Source organism: Rhinatrema bivittatum, chromosome 4 (assembly GCF_901001135.1).
Source record: "Rhinatrema bivittatum chromosome 4, aRhiBiv1.1, whole genome shotgun sequence".
NCBI lineage: Eukaryota > Metazoa > Chordata > Amphibia > Gymnophiona > Rhinatrematidae > Rhinatrema > Rhinatrema bivittatum.
This window is the reverse complement of record NC_042618.1, coordinates 463194590-463219301: the sequence shown is the minus strand read 5'-3', so window position 1 is coordinate 463219301 and position 24712 is coordinate 463194590. Positions and strand designations below refer to the sequence as shown.

The 24712-nt window shown below is 43.5% G+C and overlaps 1 protein-coding gene across 1 annotated transcript in view; it reads left to right on the top strand.

Annotated features, from left to right (window-relative positions):
• Positions 1-24712, top strand: part of LOC115089151 (glioma pathogenesis-related protein 1-like) — a 211027-nt gene that overhangs the window by 139971 nt on the left and 46344 nt on the right. The window contains exon 3 of the mRNA XM_029597152.1: positions 7317-7408. Within this exon, the coding sequence (XP_029453012.1) occupies positions 7317-7408 (92 nt within the window). The remainder of the gene's footprint in view (positions 1-7316; positions 7409-24712) is intronic.

Below are 24712 nucleotides of genomic sequence, written 5' to 3'. Positions count from 1 at the left end.
GGGGGAAGGGGGAGGGCAGGAAAACCGGCACACTAAAACACCCTAAAACCCACCCCCGACCCTTTAAATTAAATCCCCCACCCTCCCGAACCCCCCCCCCCAAATGCCTTAAATTACCTGGGGGTCCAGCGGCACACTAAAACACGGCACACTAAAACCCACCCCGACCCTTTAAATTAAATCCCCCACCCTCCCGAACCCCCCCCCCCAAATGCCTTAAATTACCTGGGGGTCCGTAGCCTTAAATTACCTCCGTAGCGGCGGTCCGTAGCTAAATCGGGGGAAGGGGGAGAGCAGGAAAACCGGCACACTAAATCGTGTAGTCTTCAGCCGGCGCCATTTTGCAAAATGGCCGCCGCAAAATGGCGGCGGCCATAGACCAAAACGATTCGACGCAGGAGGTCGTTCCGGACCCCCGCTGGACTTTTGGCAAGTCTTGTGGGGGTCAGGAGGCCCCCCCAAGCTGGCCAAAAGTTCCTGGGGGTCCAGCGGGGGTCCGGGAGCGATTTCCTGCCGCGAATCGTTTTCCGTACGGAAAATGGCGCCGGCAGGAGATCGACTGCAGGAGGTCGTTCAGCGAGGGCCATTAACGATTTTTCACAATAAATCGGGGGAATTTCTATTGTATCACACACTCTAACGATTTTTGACGATTTAAAAAATATCGTTCGATTTTTTTTAAATCGTCAAAAAACTCAGCAGGATCTTCCATCCCCACAAATGGGAACTTGAACACAGTGTAGTACTAAAGATCTTCTACACCTGGGGGTGGCCACAAGTAGACCTATTTGCCATGGAACACAATCGGAAAGTTCAAAAATTTGTTCCATTCACCCCAGCTTCAAACGGCTGACACCAGACCCATTCCTCATGGACTGGTCTCAAAACTTCCTTTATGTTTTCCATCCTATACAACTGATCTCACAGACAGTGCAGAAATGCATCAGGGGCAAAGCGAATCTCATCTTCATAGTCCGGCATGGCCCAGACAGCCATGGTACGCATACCTACTCCAACTATCGGTAGACACTCCAATACCACTGGGGAACAACCCTCGTTTGCTCACACAAGATTGGGGAATGCTTCTGCATCCGCTCCACTCCGCTCTGAACCTCACAGCGTGGAGGTTAAACGGCTGCTATTTCAAAACCTAAACCTCTCGCCTCAATTAGAAGATATTCTGCTTTCATCCAGAAAACCTTCGACCAGACAAAACTACAGAAGGAAGAGGTTCAACTATGCCTCATGGTGCTCAGACTCTGACATTAACCCATTCACCTGCCCAGCGGAGACACTAGTATCTTATCTTCATATACTTTACAAAAAAGGCCTGGCTACATCTTAGCGCCGTAGCTGCCTTTCACGCGCTACACAACGATGCACCAATTTCTACCCATCCCCTCATCTCCAGATTCATGAAGGGGGTATTGGGGCTACGCCCACCGGTATGCAAACCACCTGTGCCGTGGGACTTAAACCTTGTCCTGGAGCAACAACTGCTGCTCCCTTTGAACCACTGGACACCTGTCACCCCAGATACCTGGCATGGAAAGTACTTTTTCTAATAGCGCTAACTTCAGCTAAAAGGATCAGTGAGCTACAAGCTCTAGTTCATTACTCCCCATACCTGGTATTCTACCACGATAAAGTGGTTTTATGCCCACATCCAACTTTCCTTCCAAAGGTAGTTTCACCTTTCCATCTAAATCAATTCATAACTCTACCAACCTTCCACCCTCGTCCTCATATGGATGCGACTGAACGGCAACTGCACACGTTAGATTGCAAGCGAGCGCTCGCATGCTATAAACAACGCACTGTCTCTGCTTTCAGACCTTCGCAGCTCTTCCTCTCCTTTAATCTGAATGCACCTGGTGTACTGGTGTCAAAAAGGACTTTGTCATCCAGGATCACAAATTGCATTCAATTTTGCTACCACAAATGTTTGGATCTACTCTCATCCACACCAAAAACACCAAGTAAGGGCAGTAGCAGCCTCTATTGCCCACCTGCATGATGTTCCAATATTGGACATTTGTAAAGCTGCGACTTGGTCATCACTTCATACCTTCACCACTCATTACTGTTTGGACAGACGTGCTTCTTCAGATGCATCCATGGGCAAACAGATTTTACAAGCGGGCACCTCCTAAACTTTCCTATCACAATAGACTGTCCGTGATCTACCTTTGCAACTTGAGCACACGTATAACAGAACAATAACAAAACCGCTCAAGTTGCTAGCTGGGGACTCCCAGACAGCATGGCTAATTCAGCTACTTATCTAAGTAAAAAGAGCAAGTTTGCTTACCGTAAACAGTATTTTCCGTAGATAGCAGATGAATTAGCCATGCTGACCCTCCCGCCTCCCGGGACAGTCTTGCACACTATACTTGTTTTATCATGGACTGAGGAGACTCTGCAGAGGGGAGGGGTAGGTGCCAAGCAGGCAAACACTGTAGCAAGACTTAGAACTTTACTTTGAGAGCTCTGCCACCTACAGGACGGGAGGACATCCCAGACAGCTTGGCTAATTCATCTGCTATCTATGGAAAACACCATTTAAGGTTAGCAAACTTGCTCTTACTACAAAATGTCTCAGCTAGACTCTTACTAGGGACAAGAAAATTTGACCACTTCACCCCCTCGCTGTTAGCTCTGCACTAGCTTCTTGTACAATCCAGAATTCATTATAAAGTATTAACTCTAATTTTTAACATCAACAATAACCAATGTTTAATAGGTGTGACTCTTCAACCATGCAACCCGCAGAGAGCCCTAAGATCGCAAAACAAAGGATTTCTAAAGGTGCCCACAACACAGAACACACGCCTAACACAAATAAGAGACAGAATGTTTTCCATAGCAGGCTCTAAACTATGGAACTCTCTTCCAGAGTCTCTACGCCAGATAACAGAAAGAAAGAGTATCAAGAGAATTGAAAACATGGCTTTTTAGAAATGCATATGAACTAACATAAAACTCTAATAAGCCGATAACTTCACTGTAAGACCCCTAGACTATGCTAACAGACTGGGCAATAAGTACTGAGTGATGTTAAATGTATACTGAGTATAATATGAAGGATAATGAAATGGAAATCATAGCTTTTAATTCTACATCAAAGCACCCTAATTACCTTGAACTTAATTTTGATGTATCAACTCAGAATACCCATTTGCTGTTAAGATGAATTAGATTTTGTATAAATATGACCTAGAAAATGTATTTGCTGTTATATTGATCTAGAATATAAAAATCTAAATAAATAAATAAAATATGAACATTGAAACAGAATGGGATGTTTGACCCAGTAATTTTAAATTGATTTTGTAAACCGTTGTGATCTTATTTTGGAACAACGGTATATAAAACACCTAAATAAATAAGGTACAAGATAAGCAGGCCAAGAGGTCACAAGGCAAGACGAGTGGCCAGATCAAAGAACCCAGAGTGACTCCATGAAGAAACATTGAGGTAATGACAACGCTGGATTAAACAGGGCTGAGGCTTGAGCATGGTGTGTAACTAGCGGGGAGATGCTTGTCAAGGCTATAGTCAAGGCCCATTGAGGACTCCTGCTGGTGGTAAGGCATCATTGTAGACAGAATCTGGTACAGCGAGTTTCTTTAATATAGGTTTCTGTCTATTATCAGAGTATTAAACAGATAACGTGCGGTGTTACATTAAACAATCAACATATTATTGAACAAAAGAACGTAAATCAATAAATATTAAAATAAATGTGAAAGATATATAAAATAGACAGTAAAAATTTGTCAAATAACATGAATGAGATGATAAGATAACTGCAGGTAATAGGTAAGTAAGGTTGAGATGTATCGGTGGGGTATACAGATGACAGTGTTCTATGTTGAAAGACATAACTAAGGGAAAAGCATAAGCTAGTTAGCTAATGCTACAAGAGAGGATCTTTCCTAGCAGGTGAATGGATTGTCCAGATTAAGGTCCTGAGGGTATAAGGTCGTATAATGATTCAAGAGAGGATCTTTCATAGCTGGTGGGTGTACTGATCAGATTAAGGTCCTGAGGGTAAAAGGTCGGTAGTGGGCTTTGAATTGAGCTATTTTGCTCTTTGACCGGTGTCAAAGTGTTCCTGTGATTCTGGAAAGGCTTGCCGGAAGAGCCACGTTTTTAGGTTTTTCTTGAAGGTTAGATGGCAGGTTTCAAGTCGAAGATCAGGCGGTAATGAGTTCCAAAGGGTGGGCCCGGCTGTGGAGAGTGCCCGTTTGGCTAGCGAAGTTTTAATCGGAGGAGCGTATAAAGAACCTTTATAATTATATCTGATAGGTCTTATAGAAGTGTGAATGCGGAGTTGCGAGGTAAGATTTAAGTGGGCGCTGCCCATAATATCCTTGTGGATCATTGATAGTGTCTTGAAGGTGATTCTAGCTTTTATAAGGAAAAATTATAAGGAAAAATCAAAGCTATCGTGGATCAAAATATGTAATAAAAATACTAGAATGAAAAGTGTTCATTTTTCTAATAACTGATTACAATAGTTTACCAAGATCATGGTTAAATAAAATGTTTGATCACTTTCCAAGATTACATGCTATTTGAAAAATATTTAAGCCAATTAAAATTTGCATTACTTTTGGAGAAAATAGATTGATAATAAATACAAAAAACCTAATCTTGGAGTTTTCAAAATACTTTGAAGTATAACATCATATAGTATAATATAAATTATGCATATTGATGAATATTTATAACTCTCTTGCTGAGATGCTACTATATTGAATAATTAAAACCTTTCATAACATTTTTCAAGCATAAATAAAAGCAGGGTTCAATTCCAAAACCTTTCTAGCAAACCAAAAAAACCCTGTATTTAAATTAGCACTTTTTCCTCCTTTTTGTTCTCTGCTTTAGAAAAAACTTCAACTAGAATTCAGCCCCAGACTGCTCTTATCTTTATACAAGGCCATCAGAAGCAGCTAACAATAGAATTGTTTCTTAGTTTTACATTTAAACTTAACATAGTAACACACAAAAATAAATATCAACAGACAGATGAATATAGTCTGAATAATGATTCACAAGTTTCAAATGAATTTTATTACTTATTTACCTAAATAAGAAAGTGCACTACATAGTTATGTGAGGGAAGGAAGAACTCAGATAAAGCAAGCAATTTTTTTAAGAGAATAATTTGATTTTAACCTGTGCAGTATATATAAACAAGCTTAGGCCTGGATTTATCAAAATGCACTAAATATCGCATGTGATAGGAAAAGGGGTGTGTTATATGGTAATAGGCTGTTTATCGCAAAGTGTGCTATCTTAGCGCTTCGCATAGGTATTACCTCAGACTGCGCTAACTTTTTCGCACTTTGCGGTAAGTATCACAATTGTTGCAATTCCTACTTACAACCACTGGGGGGGGGGGAGAGCGCCTAGCTATAAGGCCCTCATACTAGGTAGGTATTTATACCTGTATAGGAGGCCCACCTAGCTACTGGAGGTGAGGTTTAGGTATTAGTGTAGGGGCCAGTTTGACATGCAGAGTGCAACGTACGAACAGAACAGTGCACTCTTGTGAAGATTTGATGACCTTCGGAGTGAGGAAACTCACCCAAAGATGAGATTTGTGCAGTGTTTTCTCAAACTAACTTGATGGACTCTCTACCTACTATGAGGGCCTTATAGCTAGTCTCTCTCTCTCTCTTCTAGCAGCGTAAAATACTGAAAACGCTATTTGTGAAAACATCGCAAAGTGCGATAAAGCCATATCACACGGCTTAATGCAAATGAAAAAGGTGTAGTTAAAATCCGTGTTAAAACTATACAATATGACTTCGCAAATTGCGAAGCCAGCCCACTTGGCCAGAAATCCCGCTCCAAACTCCTCCCCTTTTCCTAATTTGCATCGCACCATGCATTATGGTGTTTTCACATGCGTTAAAGATGCTTTTCCCATGTGAAAATGCCTTAACGCATGCGAAATGCCATATAGCACTTTGATAAATGATCCCCTTACTGACAGGCCGATACAGTACAATGCGCTCCGGCGGAGCTCACTGTTAACCCGCGATTGGACGCGCGTTTTCGATGCGCTAGCTTTACCCCTTATTCAGTGAGGGGTAATAGCACGTCGAAAAAGCATGTCCAACCCCCCCCCCGAACCTAATAGCGCCCGCAACATGCAAATGCATGTTGATGGTTCTATTAGGTATTCCCGCATGATTCAGAAAGCAAAATGTCCAATAAAGGTAGATAATCTCTCTCATTGAATCTTTGTTAATATGGAATATAAATATTTTTTGTTTTCTCTCCCCCAATTATGGGTTCTGTAATTACAGATATAAATGAGTTTTGTGCAAATGTTGGATAATTATGATCTGTAAATTGCTATCTATATATTTTGTTTAAATTGATTTTAAATGAAATTCAATAAATAAATTTAAAAAAAAAAGAAAGCAAAATGTGCAGCCAAGCCGCACACTTTACTTTCAGAAATTAGCGCCTACCCTAAGGTAGGCATTAATTTCTCTGGGCACCGGGAAAGTGCACAGAAAAGCAGTAAAAACTGCTTTTCTGTGCACCCTCCGACTTAATATCATGGCGATATTAAGTCGGAGGTTGCGAAAGTTAAAAAAAAAAAAAAAAAAGTAAAAAAAAAATTTGAAATAGGCTTGCAGATTGAAAACCGGATGCTCAATTTTGCCGGCGCCCGGTTTCTGAACCCGTGGCTGTCAGCGGGCTCGAGAACAGACGCCGGCAAAATTGAGCGTCTGCTGTCAAACCCTCTGACAGCCGCTGCTCCTGTCCTAAAAGATGCGCTAGGGACGGGTAGTGTCCCTAGCCCCTCTTTTTACCGCCAGCCCTAATTTAAATAAATTAATTTACTGTATCGAGCCTGCGATACTTTAGAAAATGAAGCCCTATGTTTGTTATAGAAAGATTGTTTAAAATTTAAACAAGACCTGAAAACTTGCCTATTCAATCATTCACTGAACAACACACCACCCCCACATGACACCCTCTCCCTTCCGTCCTCCTGTCTTTTCTGTCAAAAGTGCCACTTTTGTAAAAAGTGACATATTGTAAATTGTGTAAATAATGACTCTGTTTAAACCTTATATTTTACATTCTTTGACTTTCTTTCTGTAACTTGTTGAAAATTATGCCTTCCTTATCTCAAACAGTTCATTGTTTCACTGTAAAGCGCTTGTTGCTGAATTATGTTTTATGTGAACCGATGAGATGTTCCCAATGTTCATCGGTATATAAAAACTTCTAAATAAATAAAATAAATAAATAAATGTATACATTATATTTTTAATTGTTAGGTTGTTTGGGCTACCAGTTACAAACTTGGTTGTGCTGCTACGCGATGTGATGGAGGGCATTCTGTAATAGTTACCTGCAACTATGGACCATCGTAAGTTTAAATTAAAAAAAATGATAATTCTATTAGTGTTATATAGAAACAGATTTTTGATCAAGAAGAAATAAAAACAGAAACTATATGGGCCCCATGCTATGGCAGCAATTGTTGAGGGCTCACTTGGGCAGGCAAAAGATATACTATACAGAAATCTTATTGGGAGAGCTCATAGAATTGTGCAGTGTAAGTGACTTTTGCAGATATATAGAAGACCGAGAACAGTTTAGCACTGGAGAAGGTTCCCTTATGAATCAGAAAGGATGCCCCAAATCTCCTTGTTCTCAAATCAGGAAGAGATGGCAAAGCAAGTGGGAGAAAGAAAATGTCAAAGGATTTAGTAATCTCTATTTCCTTTAGCAGTAGTATATTGAAGAATCAGTAGAACTCTTACAGCATAAATTTGGTAGAAACTGAAAGACCCTGTATTACATACATTCATTATGTAGTTCAATATAATCTTGAAAGCAGAACATTTTATAGTCAAGAAAAACAGTAGTGCAGTATATGGTAATGGACTGTATTTTTATTAAGGAATGTCAGAGACAATAGATGATAAAAGCAAATTATACTACTAAGAACATAAGAAATTGCCATACTGGGTCAGACCAAGCGTTCATCAAGCCCAACATCCTGTTTCCAACAGTGGCCAAACCAGGCTAAAAGAACCTGGCAAGTACCAAAACACTAAGAAGATCCCAATAGTAGCAGAGGCCATTCCCTAAGTCAACATGATTAATAGCAGTTAATGGATTTCTCCTCCAAGAACTTATCCAAACCTTTTTTTAAACCCAGCTACACTACACTAACCACATCCTCTGGCACCAAATTCCAGAGCTTAGTTGTGCATTGAGTGAAAGAATTTTCTCAGATTAGTTTTAAATGTGCTGCTTGCTAACTTCATGGAGTTCCCCCTAATCCTTCTATTATCCGAAAGTGTAAATAACCGATTTACAACTATCCGTTCCAGACGGCTCATAATTTTAAAGACCTCTATCAAATTCCCCCCTCAGCCGTCTCTTCTCCAAGCTGAACAGCCCTAACCTCTTTAGCCTTTCCTCATAGGGGAGCTGTTCCATCTCCTTTATCATTTTGATCACCCTTCTCTATACCTTCTCCAGTACAACTATATCTTTTTTGAGATGCGCTGCACTGTACACAGTACTCAAGGTGCAGTCTCGCCATGGAGCGATACAGAGGCATTATGATATTTTTTGTTTTATCCCAGGACAAGCAGGATGGTAGTCCTCACATATGGGTGACGTCACTGACTGAGCCCTATTGCGGGAAAACTTTCTGTCAAAGTTTCTAGAAACTTTTGACTGGCCCTGTGAGGCCACTGAGCATGCCCAGCATGCTATGATATTCTCTGCCACAGGGGTCTCTCTCTAGCCTTCGTTTTTCCGCGCTGCTGTAAGCATCGCGGATCAAGGAACCTTGTGAGTTTCTCACAATATATCTGACTGAAAAGTCATCAAATTCTCAAAACATTTTCTCCCATAGGGGATCTCTCTCAGTTTTCCACCGGCCGGTGAGTAAACTCAGTCTCGTTTTTACTTTTAGTAAAAACTTTCTCTCATTCCCTTTTTCCATTTTTTCATCGACGGCTGTCTACAGAAAATGGCTTCCGGATTGTAAAAAATGTCCGGTTTGTAATAGAACAATGTCTATAACAGTGTGTTATCTGTTTAGGAGATAAACATGGTTTCATCCTGCCCTCAATGTGCAGAGATGACTCCTAAAGGAAGAAAACTTTGACAGGAGAAGATGGAACATCTCTTTCACCTTCAGCTCCTTCCTTTTCCTTCAGCATCAACGAAGTCATCTCCGGTGGGAGTTACAAAGCGAGTTTTATTGAAAAAACATCGTCTGGAAGGATCAGGAGATCATCCGTCGATGTTGACGGCATCGATAAGGTCAGTAGTCAAGCATTGACCAAAACATCGCCATCAACATCGCCATGTATCGACTCCAGCGATGCCCCTCTCCCCGGAGGAACCGACCGCTAAATGGCAAAATTCTCAGGAAACTTCGCTACCTTCGGCGCCGGGGCCTATACCTGCATCGATTGAACCTCCACAGGACTCTGCGGACGTGATATCGAAGCCTACACCGCCACCGCGTACAGTTGCTCTGACTACACCAGCTGTATCGCAAGAATTGTCCAATTTTATCAGACAAGCGGTGCTTCAGGCCCTGAAAGAACACACACCTATTCTGGCGACTTCACCGATGCCGGTTATTGAACCGATGCCGGTGATTCCACCGATGACACCCGTCGATGCCGGTACCTTTGCCGATACCAATGATTCCATCGTTGCCGTCACCTACGATTCCAGTTAAGGTGATTCCAGCAAGACCACCGAAGATACCGACGCCATTGTCGATTCCACCGCTGTCACTATCGATGCCACTTACTCCCGGGAACCCGGGACGTCCAGAACTGGCACTCTACCAACTTCTACTGAAGAGATTAGATGAGGTGGTCGGTGCTCTTCCTCCCAAACCTGGGAAAGATCACCTGGAGGACTCACCCTTGGAAGATCCACAACCAGGTCCTTCAGGAATTCCTAGACTGCCTAGAACTTCCACAATCTCTCCACCTGGACAGGATGATACTTGGAGTGATACACACTCAGATACCTCTTCAGAAGGTTTCATGTCGGATCCTTCCCCACCTGATCCAAGGAAGAAATCTCCACCGGAAGATTTCTCTTTCACAACCTTTTTCCAGGAAATGGCTGACACCATTCCATTCACCTTAGTAACAGAGCAGGACGTAAGACAACAGACATTGGAGATTCTTCAATTCGTAGACCCTCCAAAACAAGTGGTAGCTATACCAATCCATGAGGTGCTTTTGCAATTACAACAATGGATTTGGGAACATCCATGCTCAATGCCAGCTACTAACAAAAGAATGGACACTACAAATTTGGTGCAGTCTGCTCCTGGCTACCAAAAATCACAGCTTCCTCACCAGTCAGTAGTGGTAGAGTCTGTGCAAAAGAAGTCCAAGAGGGTTAGACCACATTCCTCAAATCCCCCAGGAAAAGACCACAGATTTCTGGATTCCCTGGGGCGGAAAGTCTATCAAGGGGCCCTGTTGAATTCCAGGATATATTCATATCAATTGTACATGACCCAGTACCAAAGGAATTTGTGGAAGCAAATGCAGGACTTTATTCCATCACTTCCATCACAACATCAGGAAGCAGCTCAAATGATCATTCATAAAGGGCTAGAAGCAGGCAAACACGAGGTCCGTGCGGCCTATGATGGTTTTGAGACACCTTCCAGAGTGGCTGCATCGGGTATAAGTGCCAGACGTTGGGCATGGCTTAAAGCCTCGGACCTCAGGCCTGAAGTCCAAGACAAGTTAGTAGATCTCCCATGTCTTGGTGATAATCATTTCGGATCTAAGGTACAGGATGCAGTTGCTCAATTAAAAGAGCATACAGAGACCCTGAGACAACTATCATCGATCCCCCAGGATCCACCTTTGCAGCCAACTCGTAGGCCTCAAAGGAAGGATTCTAGAAGACCGTTCTACAGACAGAGGCGGTATTACCCTCCTACATGTAGGAGCAGGTCTTCTAGGCCGCAACAAAGAGCTCAGCCCAGACAACCTAGAGTGACTAGGCCTCAACCTCCACCACAGACAGGACCGGCTGCTGGCTTTTTAGGCCATTCCCAGAGAACACAGCCACCTCTCCAATCCTCATCCAGAGCTTCCAGTAGGAGGTCGAGTGTCATATTTTTATACCCATTGGCTTCCAATAACAACAGACCAATGGGTACTGGCAATAATATCTCGAGGTTACCAACTCAATTTCCTCTCAATTCCAACAGATTCTCCTCTGAGACCTCTTTCTCTCAGCGAAAATCACATAATCCAATTGCAAGTAGAATTATCCACCCTTCTGAAAGCCAGGGCTATAGAACCAGTGCCCCGGATTCAGCAGGGCAGAGGATACTATTCCTGTTATTTCCTCATTCCAAAGAAAACCGGAGGCCTACGTCCCATCCTAGACCTCAGAAATCTCAACAAATTTCTGAAGAAAGAAAAGTTCAGGATGGTGTTTCTAGGCACCATGCTTCCACTTCTTCAAACAGGAGATTGGCTTTGTTCTCTGGATCTTCAAGACGCTTATGCTCACATTCCAATATTCCCTCCTCATCGCGAGTATCTGCGCTTCATGAGGGTCATCAACATTTCCAATACAGAGTACTGTCATTCGGACTTGCCTCTGCTCCCAGAGTATTCACAAAATGTCTAGCAGTAATAGCAGCACACTTGCACAAGGAAAGTGTCGATGTCTTCCCATATCTAGCGACTGGCTCATCAGAAGTCAATCCCAACAAGGAGCTCTGGCTTCTCTCAGTCAAACAATTACTCTACTTCACCCCCCAAGCTGGCCAAAAGTCCCTGGGGGTCCAGCGGGGGTCCGGGAGCGATCTCCTGCCGCGAATCGTTTTTCCGTACGGAAAAACCAAAGGTAGCGCCGGCGCCATTTCTACAAGCACCGGAGGTCCGAGAGTAAAAGATCACAGCGGGACCCTTCCTCTGGACCCCAGGTAATTTAAGGCATTTTGGGGGGGTTCGGGAGGGTGGGGGATTTATTTTAAAGGGTCGGGTGGGTTTTAGGGTTGTTTTAGTGTGCCGGTTTTCCCGCCCTCCCCCTTCCCCTCCCCCTTCCCCCAATTTACGATTTTTTTGACGATAAATCGGGGGAATTGTTATTGTATCGCGGCTCTAACGATTTTTGACGATTTAAAATATATCGGACGATATTTTAAATCGTCAAAAAACGATTCACATCCCTAATCTGGGTAAGGCATAACAAAACACAAATACAAAGAGAAAATCAGACAAAAGGAGTAAGGATTTCAGTTCATTGGATGGCAAAGGCATGACTTCAGTAGTAAAGGATGGAAAAAGTTTGATGGGATGATTTCTGAAATCAATGGCATATTCAGTTCTTTCAGTATAGTGTGTTTCTTTTGTCATCAAGGCATAAGTAAGATGTATGTTTATGGATTCAAAATCTAATGTAATAGAGCAACACAAATTCAAATTAATCAATTAGAAGACTTCGTTTGCAATAATCATGACCACAACAACTCAGGTACTTAGACATTACATAGAACATATATTTCACTGAACTGACACATCCATTCATTGCACAAATATTCATTCATTGCCATCTTAACATCAAGACAGACAACACTTAACATATATTTTAGCTCAAAATTTAAATCAAAAAATGTTTGGAAGATGTTTGAAAAATATTCAAAAAATGTTTGCAAACTATTTGGATCGATCCAGGGCAAAACAGAATTCAAAATTTCGTTCAAAAATAGAAAGAAAACAAAGTGGAAAAATTTGGAAAAATGAAAATATCAGCTTTACTTCTTTCATGGCAGGAAGGCCTGGAAAATATGTCGACGGCCTGGAAAATATAAAATCTGGCATAAAGTAAGATTTAATATTACTTTCATGTTTCTAATGTTAAGGCACAAGTTGCTCTGTGGAATAATACCAGTTTTAGTTTTTAATCTTGGAGAAGCTGTGAAACAGCAAATTCATAAAATCAATTTGGATTTGCAAGAAAAAACTAGGAAGTGCTTTTAATATGCCGGTGTAAGTACTAAACCTTGATTGCGTTTATTGTCTCTCTGTACTTTCAAAACAATTTCAATTTTCTTTCTTTTTTAAAAATCGCCATGTCACAACTCCATCTATTCACATTCGCACACCTTCAAATTACTTCCTACAGTAATAATGTTCTGTTTAAACCAAACGAAACTTAATTTTTTTCTTTCCTTTCCCCTGCACTGGAGAAAGCACTGCTCTGCATTTATCCACACTGATTCAATCCCTCCTTCCTCTTACTTTCTTTTTCTGTTAAGATTCTACTCAACTAACTCCTTAACTGCCAGTGTCCTTTTAAGTTCTAAACTTTAACTCTAGTAAATGCTTTTGTCAATAACCTCAAACAATGCCTGAAGTTTGCCATCCATCTCTGGAAACATTTTTTGAAATCAAATTAGTATTTTAACTCAACACAATAAGTTCTCCTGGGAATTCTTTTTAATTCTGAAACAAGGAAAAGCAATGTCATACAAATCTGTAGTGCAAGGCAGACTGAGAGTAAGACAGACTGAGAGCGGGAACAATAAAGGCAAGTAGGAAAAGAACTTTCTTACCACAGAAGTAACTCTAGAATTAAACTCAGAAAAAGGCAGAAGAAGGTAGAAAAGTAAAAAGTGTTTTTTCTTCTAACAACTATTATAAGAGACAGGGCTCTTCCTGTGCTTATAGTCTATCCAAGGGTTAACTCTGATTCTTGACTCTCGAAGTGGGATGGGAATGGGAGTGTAAAACTGAACCTGCCGCTTGCAAATCTGTTCCTGTGCTCACCTAATGCTTTTGTAATCATGAACATTTTAAATTAATGCAGATACTATCTTGGAGATTTTCCTGTCTTTTTACTGCTTAATAAACTACAGCGATTGTTGTAGAACTGAAGCTGAAAAAAACTTCCGTTCTCATACCAGCTTGTAAACACAGTCTGCTCTGCCCACACAATTCATTCATGCAGAAATACTTCACAAATTAATATTAAGGCACTCGCTTCTAATCTGGAGCTTATATCACTAAGGCTTGTCTCTTGGGCAGTCACTAGGTTGGGGAATATTAACGTGGGGCTGGGATAGGTCTCCAGTGATCTAGATTCCATTCTTGGGATGTGGGACTTCCCTGTCCTGGTAAGGCAGACTGTGGCAATTGCGAGAATAGTGCCCATGATTACCACACCGCCAGCATATCAAATTAGGGTTTCTTCTCAAATTCCATCGTATCTCTCTTCGCTGATCAAAACCTCTGTCTCGGGGACTAAAGTTTCCACGAGATGGTCTTCTCTGGGCAGTCTCGTATAAGCCTGTAGGGGCACTCTGAACACTAGGTACGGCGTCAGAGGCACAGTTACTTTCGGGCATACCAGCAGCTGTATTACTACTCTGCTCCTTCTGGGCTATCTCAAGGGAACACAATTTAGTCTGTAACTTCACCAAATCATCTGCAGGTTTAATCTGTCCCTCTGTATCGGGAACTGGAATCCCCTTGTGAGAGAGAGTGTTATGGGGCTGACACATACTGTCAGAATTCAAAAAGAGTTTAGTCATAATAAACCAATTATGCACTTGTATGTGAAAATTTAATTTACTTTCATTATCAGAATATCTATGCTGAATGTAAGTCAAGATCTGGGAAAGGTGTCTATAAGCAAACGAACCCACAGACGGCCATGCTAGAGAAATGTCTTGAACAGACCAATTAATCCACTTAAAATGACATTTTAAAATTTGTTTTTCATTAGGGCGATGATAAGAAATAACTTGCTCTAGTGGTGTAAGCATTTGACACTCAGCTGAAACTGAAACTGACATTTTACAAGACTGACGCAACTTACAATAACCTAAAACAAAGGTATAGAATTTGCAGGAAAAGAAGCAAAATAGAACAAGGAAAAAGTATGCACAAATATACAACAACAAAAATTTAATAAAACAAAATTATGACACACCCAAGGATCCTGAGCGCTATTTTACTATTTTTTGCTTACCTCATCCTGGTGTTGCTTGCGGCCGTCAAGCTTCTAATAATCACGTTAAGCAATCACATTATCTATCACGTCGGCGTCACCAATTATGTTCATTATCAGAGCGCTGCGATACTCTGAGATTTCAAAGGTATCATTACCTGCTTTTTGCAGGGAGTTCAAATCATTATCTGTGGACCCCACGCTCACAGAGAATTCAAAGAAGGCCGGCACTTAACCTTAATTTACTATAGAAAACACTCGCAGTCTTTATACTTCTCAATAATACTCTTTATTATAGTAAAGCAAAGTAAAAATCAGAAGAAGAATTTCAGGAAAGATAGTTTTCCTGGGAGTTACTTAGAGCGTCTAACGGTGACGTATCAAAGTCTGCTCAGCTTCTTAGTTAAACATCATATCCTTATATACAAAATTATGCTGACAGTTTCTATGGGATGGCCCCCCCTTCTTGGAGTGGAGAATTACTGACGGCATCACTTGAACCTTTACCTAAACTAATGATGTGAAAGTACTGTTATCTGGTATACTAGGCCTTGAGCTGGAGATAGCTCTCCTACACAAACTGCTTCTGTTTCTCTTACTCATAATTGTGTTTGCGTATTAGTAAAGACAAATACATTCCTTTCTCTTGGGTAAAACTGTTTCATTAATTTTATCATTCAATTATTTAATTCTTATTTAATTACTTAAATCCAGATTATTATCAGTGTGCTGGGATTCTGTTGTCAGACCCTTCGTAAGCAAATTTATGGGTGCAGGGACCTGTCTGCTACAGGACACTTTCAGTAGCCCTCCCACCTTACTTCATGATCCTAAGCTCAGGAAAAAGACAGTGTGTTCTCCTCAGAAATAGACTTTTCTCCCAGGACAAGCAGGATGGGTAGTCCTCACATATGGGTGACGACATCAGATGGAGTCCTGTCACGGAACACTTTTGTCAAAGTCTCTACAACTTTGACTGGCACATTGAGCATGCCCAGCATGCCACTAACCCTACAGCCAGCAAGGGTCCCCCTTCAGTCTCTTTTTTTTCCACGCAGCAGTTGCCTCGCGGTTTAGGAGCTCTGTGAGATATTTCTCACAACTTTCCTCACGAAACTATTTGAAGTTTATCTTCTCAAAAAATCCCTCAGCAGGGTCCCCCATCACGCTCCCTTCCCTCCGATACTCGTTAAGTGTTTTTTCTGGTACTTGCGGTTGGTTCCCGGCGGCTTACCGCTTCGGTGCCAGACAGTTACCAACCGCGTGCCCACCAAATTTTAACATGGCGACCGGGTTTAGAAAATGTCCCGAGTGTCTGAGGACCATGTCCATAACAGACCCGCATGAAGTATGTGTTTTGTGCTTAGGCCCCTTGCATGACTTTCATTGATGCCCTAGTTGTGCACAAATGACCCCCAAAGGTTGTCGCACTCGCCTGGACAAAATGAAGCAGTTGTTTGCTTCAAAACAGACTGCTCCATTGACGCCAGTTCAAGCACCACTGACCGTGGAGGATCCATTGAACTCTGAGACGATTCGCCAGGAGCACCGTGGACAGGGTGTGACCGTTCATCACAGACTCCATCGATGACATCGGCGTCATTGTCCTCCGTGCTGGGGAAAGACCGGACCGAGCACAGAGGGAAACATCGACACTGGCACCAACGGGCGTCCCCGACCGGTGCTGGCACTGATACCACAGCGGCATAGACTTCCATCGAGCCGCCCGGGGAGAGGAGCCCCCATACTCCTCTGGACCCAGGTCCCCTAGGCATTACCTACTGGTGCTGGGCACCGAGCCTCCACAGGCCCCTGTGGAGGCTCCGGTGATGCCTAGCCTGCCTCCTACCCCGATCGCCGTGCCACCCATGCCGGCTTCCTGGGAGGAACTGGACCGCATGGTCCAAGAGGCAGTGCTTAAAGCCTTACGAGGCTTCCAATTGCCGCTGGCGCCGGCCCCCATACCAGCCCCGGAACCGGCTCCTTCGATGGTGGCACCGCTCCTCAAGTGCCTCGATATGATCATCGGTGCCTTATCGACTCCTTTGCCACCGGACACGCTGGCATTGAGTCGTCCATCAAGGTCTCCACAGTCCCCAATTCTAGTGCCGGGTTCCTCAGAGAAGGAAGGATCAATTCCCGGCTACGTCAAACCATCTATGCCGGAGCCCATGCCAGGGTCATCGTGGCTACCTGTACCCAAGCACACCTCATTTGCCTTGATGCCGGCGCCGATTCCATCGATGCCAAGGCTGCATCCATCGATGCCCTTTCGGCTTTGGCATGCTTCCTCCATTTGGAGTTCCACAGGGAGAAGGCGAAAGTCCCTATAATCCATGATTATATGATTCATCACGGACATCTGAGGACCTACTCTCAGAGCCTTCACCGCCGGAGGAGAGGCGAAGATCTCCTCCAGAAGACCTCTCCTTTGCCAGTTTTGTCAAAGAGATGTCTGAGACTATACCTTTTACACTGGTCACGGAGGAAGATGCTCGCCATAAAATGTTGGAGGTCTTACAATTTGTAAATGCTCCAAAAGAAATAATGGCAATACCGGTACATGAAGTTCTTTTGGACCTCATGCACCATCTGTGGGAACATCTAGGTACGGTACCCCCCGTCAATAAAAAGACAGATGCTACCTACTTGGTTCAACAAGCCCCAGGTTTTCAAAAGAGTCAGCTGCCCCACCACTCTGTAGTTGTGGAATCAGCTCAGAAAAAGGCTAAACGGTTCTTCTGCCCCTCCTGGTAAGGAACAGAAAGCATTGGATACGCTGGGATGAAGGATTGTCCAAGGATCCATGTTGATATCGTGAATTGCAGCATATCAGTTATACATGACCCAATATAATAGAAATCTCTGGAACAAGTCCAAGAGATTGCGGAGACACTACCACAGCAACAACAAGAAGCCTTGTCCTCCATCCTACAAAAAGGAATGGAAGCAGGTAAACATGAGGTCAGAGCTGCCTATGATTCTTTTGAAATGGCATCCAGAGTCTCGGCAGCGGACATCAGTGCTAGATTCTGGGCCTGGCTTAAGGCCTCAGACCTACGCCCGGAAGTGCAGGACAAACTGGCAGACCTACCTGTACCGAAGACAACCTGTTCGGGGATAAGATCCAGGACGCAGTGGCCCAGTTAAAGGACCATCATGAGACCCAGCGCCAGTTGTCAACTGTCTCCCCAGATGTTCCCTCTGTAGCCCGCAGGGCCACGCGTAGAGAACCCAAGAAACAATTCTACAGGCCACGCAGATATTACCCTCCTGCATCCCATGCATGACCGGCTCGGGCACCTCAGAGGGGACATGCATGCCAAACTAGAACATCTAGACCACAGCTAGCTCCACAAGCTGGCCCCGCATCTGGATTTTGACTCTTTCCCAGAGAGCAGCAGCCAATTCTCAGGGGGGGGGGGGGCAGCCAGTGCCACTTTGCAACAAATTGGCATTCAATCACCACTGACCAGTGGGTACTGTCCATCGTAATTCATGGTTACAGTCTAAATTTCAAAAAAATACTCCTGGACTTCCCACCCAATCCATCCTGGATTTGTGACGTTCACACAGGAAAACTCGAGTCAGAGCTCTCAACCCTTCTGAGGGTTAGAGCCATGGAACCGGTTCCACTGAATCAGCAGGGGAAAAGGGTTCTACTCCAGATATTTCCTTACTCCAAAAAAGACCGGCGGCCTCCGGCCTATTCTGGACTTCCGTGCCTTGAATACATTTCTTCGCAAAGGGATGGTTCAGTATGGTATCCCTGGGCACCATGCTTCCTCTATTTCAACAAGGGGATTGGCTCTGCTCTCTGGACCTTCAAGACGCATACGCCCATATTGTGATCTCCCCTCCTCATCGCAAATGTCTGCGAATTGTGGTGGGCCGCAGTCACTATAAATACAAGGTTCTACCATTCAGCCTAGCCTCGGCGCCTCGAGTCTTTAGGAAGTGCCTGGCAGTCATGACTGCGCAATTACACAGCAGAGGTCTATACTTTTTTCCATACCTGGACGACTGGCTCATAAAAAGCCAGACAAAACAAGGAGCCCTCGACTCTCTCGGTCTCACCATAAGGCTTCTAAACTCATTGGGGTTTCTAATAAATTGCCCCAAATCCCAATTGACACCATCTCATCTTCTCTCCTTTATAGGAGCAGACCTAGACAAGACACTGTCCAGAGCATTCTTACCCAACGACCATGCAACTACGCTGTCCAACCTTGCCAGCTTTATCCGCTGTCGAAAAAGAGCCTCAGCTGGCCAGCTACTCAGGTTGCTCGGCCACATGGCATCAACTGTCCATGTCACCCCTATTGCACGCCTTGCCATGAGAGTGACCCAATGGACTCTGAAATCCCAGTAGAGACAAGCTACTCAGTCGCTGTCGTCCATGGTACACATAACCAGCCAGCTTAGTCTGCCCCTTGCCTGGACACACAAAGCCAACTTAAAAGTAGTCTTCCTTTTACAACCGGCTCCTCAGGTGACCTTAACGCCTCTAACCTAGGTTGGGGAGCCCATGTCCAAGGCCTTCAAACTCAAGGGACTTGGACAAAAACCGAAGCAACCCATCAAATCAACTTTCTTGAGCGTTGAGCGATGCAGTATGCCCTTTATGCATTTAAGGATTACCTCTCCAACAAAGTTGTCTTGATTCAAACAGACAACCAAGTTGTAATGTGGTACCTGAACAAACAGGGGGGCACCGGCTCTTATGTGCTTTGCCAGGAGGTGGCACAGATTTGGGCCTGGACCCTGTCGCATTCCATTCTTCTGCGAGCCACTTATCTAGCGGGCACACAGAATGCACTGGTGGACCGCCTCAGTTGATGTTTCCAGCCCCACGAATGGTCTCTGGATCCCTCGGTTGCGAGCAGAATCTTCCACCGATGGAGGTCATCCGACCATCAACTTCTTTGCATCCAGTCAGAACCACAAAGTGGAAAGCTTCTGCTCCCTGCACAGGGACCGCATGTACCAGCCAGGGATGCCTTCGCCTGTCCTTGGAACAAGGGCCTGCTTTATGAGTATCCTCCGATTCTGCTAATAAGCAAGACTCTCGTGAAGCTACAACAGGACCGGGGCTTAACGATTCTCATAGCCCCATACTGGCCGTGCCAACTTTGGTTTTCCATACTTCGCGACCTTTCTGTCCAGGACCCCATTCACCTAGGCACATCGCCCAACCTCATAACATAACCTGGATAACTCTGTCAACAGTGGCACAACTACAAAAAGAAATAGTGAAGTGAATAACAAATCTCAACTAATATCTCATAAGGAGTCCAGGAAATGCAATAACCTTAAAGAGAGTACCTGGAAGGCTATGACCACAAATGCTCATAGTTTAGGAAATAAAATCCCAGATCTGCAGGCCCTAATGGCTGAGGCAGAATTGGACATTGTTGCTATCACAGAAACATGGTTCACAGAATCTCATGATTGGGATACAACAATACCAGGCTATAACTTGTTAAGGAAGGACAGAGAGGATAGAAAAGGGGGAGGTGTGGCTCTTTATGTCAGAAACAACATCCAAGCATCTGAGCTACAAGGAAGTTGGGGTAAGGAAGAAGCTCTATGGCTCGACCTAAAAAAAGATGACGGAGCATCCATTTATATTGGAGTGGTTTACAGGCCTCCAAACCAAAAGGAAGAGCTGGACAGAGACCTGGTTGAAGACATCCATAAGATAGGTAAGAAGGGAGAAGTGGTGATCGTGGGTGACTTTAATATGCCAGATGTGTGGAATACATCTGGATTGTGGAATAATGTGTGGAATAATGTGGAATAATGTGTGGAATAATGTGTGGAATACATCTGGATTGTGCTTCTAGAATGGTATTTTTTAACAATGACCACGCCTCTTGCACATTTTTTACTCTTTTCTAACAATTTTTCTCATTTTATCAAAGTTTCCCTTTTGAAAGTTTAGCACGAGAGCTGTGGATTTGCATACTGTTCCTCTTCCAGTCATTAATTCAAATTTGATCATATTATGATCACTATTGCCAAGCGGCCCCACCACCGTTACCTCTCTCTCCAAGTCCTGTGAGACCGAGAATTAGATCTAAAATTGCTCCCTCTCTCATCGGTTCCTGAACCAATTGCTCCATAAAGCTATCATTTATCCCATCCAGGAACGTTATCTCTCTAGCGTGTCCCGATGATAAATTTACCCAGTCAATATTGGGGTAATTGAAGTCTCAAAATACAATAGAGCAAGTTACTGCACTTCAATAATATCCCCAACAAAAAGTGCAGAATAGAAATTTAGTCCAAACAGTTAAGCCTGGTACAAGCTGGGTTAAGCAGGGCACTTCTGGACGGCTCCTTGCTTTTTGGTCAATTGTTTTAAAAAACAGTCTTTATGCCCCAATTTTTGTTTGACCAACTTATTTATGCCAGCTAATTTCAAAACAGAGAGACTTAAACAGTTTACAAGCTGGAGAGCGATTTGGTATGGGGGGTGGGGTTTTTTTTTTGTTTTTTCAACTTATGCAGCAGACAACAAAATTAACTTACTAGAGTAATATCTTACTATCAAGAACTGAAACACACACTATAATTAAAATTAAAACACACAGGAATTAAGAACAGAAGCTTTCTACACAAATTCTAAGCAACAGCAGATATACTTAGCTCAATGCAATATACACTGCCTCCAAGAGAACACACTCTAACGTGTGCCAGATGTAGACTGGAAAATCCCATCTGCAGAAACTAAAAATAGTAGAGCGATAGTGGATGCCATGCAAGTATCTTTGTTCAAACAAATGGTGTTGGAACCCACCAGAGAAGGAGCTATACTCGACTTAGTGCTCACTAATGCAGATAATGTCTCAGATGTCCAGGTGGGTGCCCACCTCAGCAGCAGTGATCATCAAACAGTATGGTTTAATATCACTAAAAGAATAGGGAAAAGAACCACAAAGACCCGAGTTTTACAGTTCAAAAACACAGACTTTGAGGAAATGGGGAAGTACCTGGAGGAAGAACTTAAAGGATGGGAGAACGAGAGAGATGTGGATCAGCAGTGGACCAATCTAAAAGGAGCAATCACCAAGGCAACTGCTCTATACGTTAGAAATGTAAAGAAAAGCAAAAGAAAATTGAAACCTATCTGGTTCTCAAAGGAGGTGGCTGACAAAATTAAAGCTAAAAGAACAGCATTCAAGATATATAAAAGATCCCAAAGGGAGGAACACAAAGAAGAATATCTGATTCAACTGAGGGAGACAAAGAAATTAATCAAGTTGGCAAAAAGTCAAGCGGAAGAGAGGATTACCAAGGAGATAAAAAATGGAGACAAAACATTTTTCAGATACATCAGCGAAAAGAGAAAGATCCAAAGTGGTATAGTGAAATTGAAAGGTGGTAATGATCAATGTGTTGAGGGAGACGAAGAAATGGCAGAAATATTAAACGAATACTTCAGCTCTGTGTTCACTAAAGAAGACCCTGGAGAAGGACCATCTCTACACAACAAAAAAGTGGTGGGAAGTGGAATAGATGAAAATCCTTTTACAGTAGAAAATGTGTGGGAAGAGCTAAAGAACCTGAAAGTGGACAAAGCCATGGGGCCTGATGGGATTCATCCAAGGATATTGAGGGAGCTCAGAGATGTTCTGGCGGCTCCGCTGTGTGACCTGTTCAATAGATCCCTAGAAACGGGAGTGGTGCCGAGTGATTGGAGAAGAGCGGTGGTGGTCCCGCTTCACAAGAGTGGGAACAGGGAGGAGGCTGGCAACTACAGACCGGTCAGCCTCACTTCGGTGGTGGGAAAAGTAATGGAGTCACTGCTGAAAGAGAGAATAGTGAACTATCTACAGTCCGGAGAATTGATGGACCAGAGGCAACATGGATTCACCAGGGGAAGATCCTGTCAGACAAATCTGATTGACTTTTTTGACTGGGTAACCAAGGAATTGGATCGAGGAAGAGCGCTCGATATCATATACTTGGATTTCAGCAAAGCTTTTGACACGGTTCCGCACAGGAGACTGGTGAATAAAACGAGAAGCTTGGGAGTGAGTGCCGAGGTGGTGACCTGGATTGCAAATTGGTTGACGGACAGAAGACAATGTGTGATGGTAAATGGAACCTTCTCTGAAGAGAGAGCGGTTTTAAGTGGTGTACCGCAAGGATCGGTGTTGGGACCGGTCCTGTTCAATATCTTTGTGAGCGACATTGCGGACGGGATACAAGGCAAGGTTTGTCTTTTCGCGGATGACACTAAGATCTGCAACAGAGTGGACACGCCGGAAGGAGTGGAGAGAATGAGACGGGATCTAAGGAAACTGGAAGAGTGGTCGAAGATATGGCAGCTGAGATTCAATGCCAAGAAGTGCAAAGTCATGCATATGGGGAGTGGAAACCCGAATGAACTGTATTCGATGGGGGGGGGAAAGGCTGATGTGCACGGAGCAGGAGAGGGACCTTGGGGTGATAGTGTCTAATGATATGAAGTCTGCGAAACAATGCGACAAGGCTATAGCAAAAGCCAGAAGAATGCTGGGCTGCATAGAGAGAGGAATATCGAGTAAGAAAAGGGAAGTGATTATTCCCTTGTACAGGTCCTTGGTGAGGCCTCACCTGGAGTACTGTGCTCAGTTCTGGAGACCGTATCTACAAAAAGACAAAGACAAGATGGAAGCGGTACAGAGAAGGGCGACCAGGAAGGTGGAGGATCTTCATCAGATGACGTACGAGGAGAGATTGAAGAATCTAAATATGTACACCCTGGAGGAAAGGAGGAGCAGATGCGATATGATACAGACTTTCAGATACTTGAAAGGTTTTAATGATCCAAAGACAACGACAAACCTTTTCCGTAGGAAAAAAATCAGCAGAACCAGGGGTCACGATTTGAAGCTCCAGGGAGGAAGATTCAGAACCAATGTTAGGAAGTATTTCTTCACGGAGAGGGTGGTGGATGCCTGGAATGCCCTTCCGGAGGATATGGTGAAGACAAGAACTGTGAAGGACTTCAAAGGGGCGTGGGATAAACACTGTGGATCCATAAAGTCAAGAGGCCGCCAATGAAGAGTGGGTGACTCGCCAGAATGATGGCTACTGCCTGGAGACAATACCCTTATTCAATAAACGTACACATGCTTACTGTGACTCCAACATCGTTCTAGCTTCAACAGCAAGAGGAAATGTGGAATAAAGGATCTGCACTCACAAAGGGGGGGAGTAGCTGGCTTGTTACGGCGGTTACTACCCCAAACCAAATAAGCCTGTTACTTCTATTTCTATGCATATACAGCATAGTTCTCTGCTTCAACGGCAGGGGAGAAGAAAAAACTGATAATTCACGCATATCCAGCATAGCTCCCTGCTTCAACGGCAGGGGAGAAGAAAAAAGGGTTCACACTCACAAAGCGGGGAGTAGCTGGCTTGTTACGGCGGTTACTACCCCAAACCAAATGTGCCTGATACTTCACTTTCGATGCATATCCAGCATGGCTCTCTGCTTCAACAGCATGGGAGAAGAATAAACTGATACCTCAAGCATATCCAGCATAGCTCCCTGCTTCAACGGCAGGGAAGAAGATAAACAACCAATAAGGGCTGTATAACATAGTCTGAGTAGAACAAATAAGCATGGGTGTAGCTTGCTTATTGCGGCGGTTACTACCCCTACCACCCCTAACTTATCAGCTAGATATTCACTTGGATG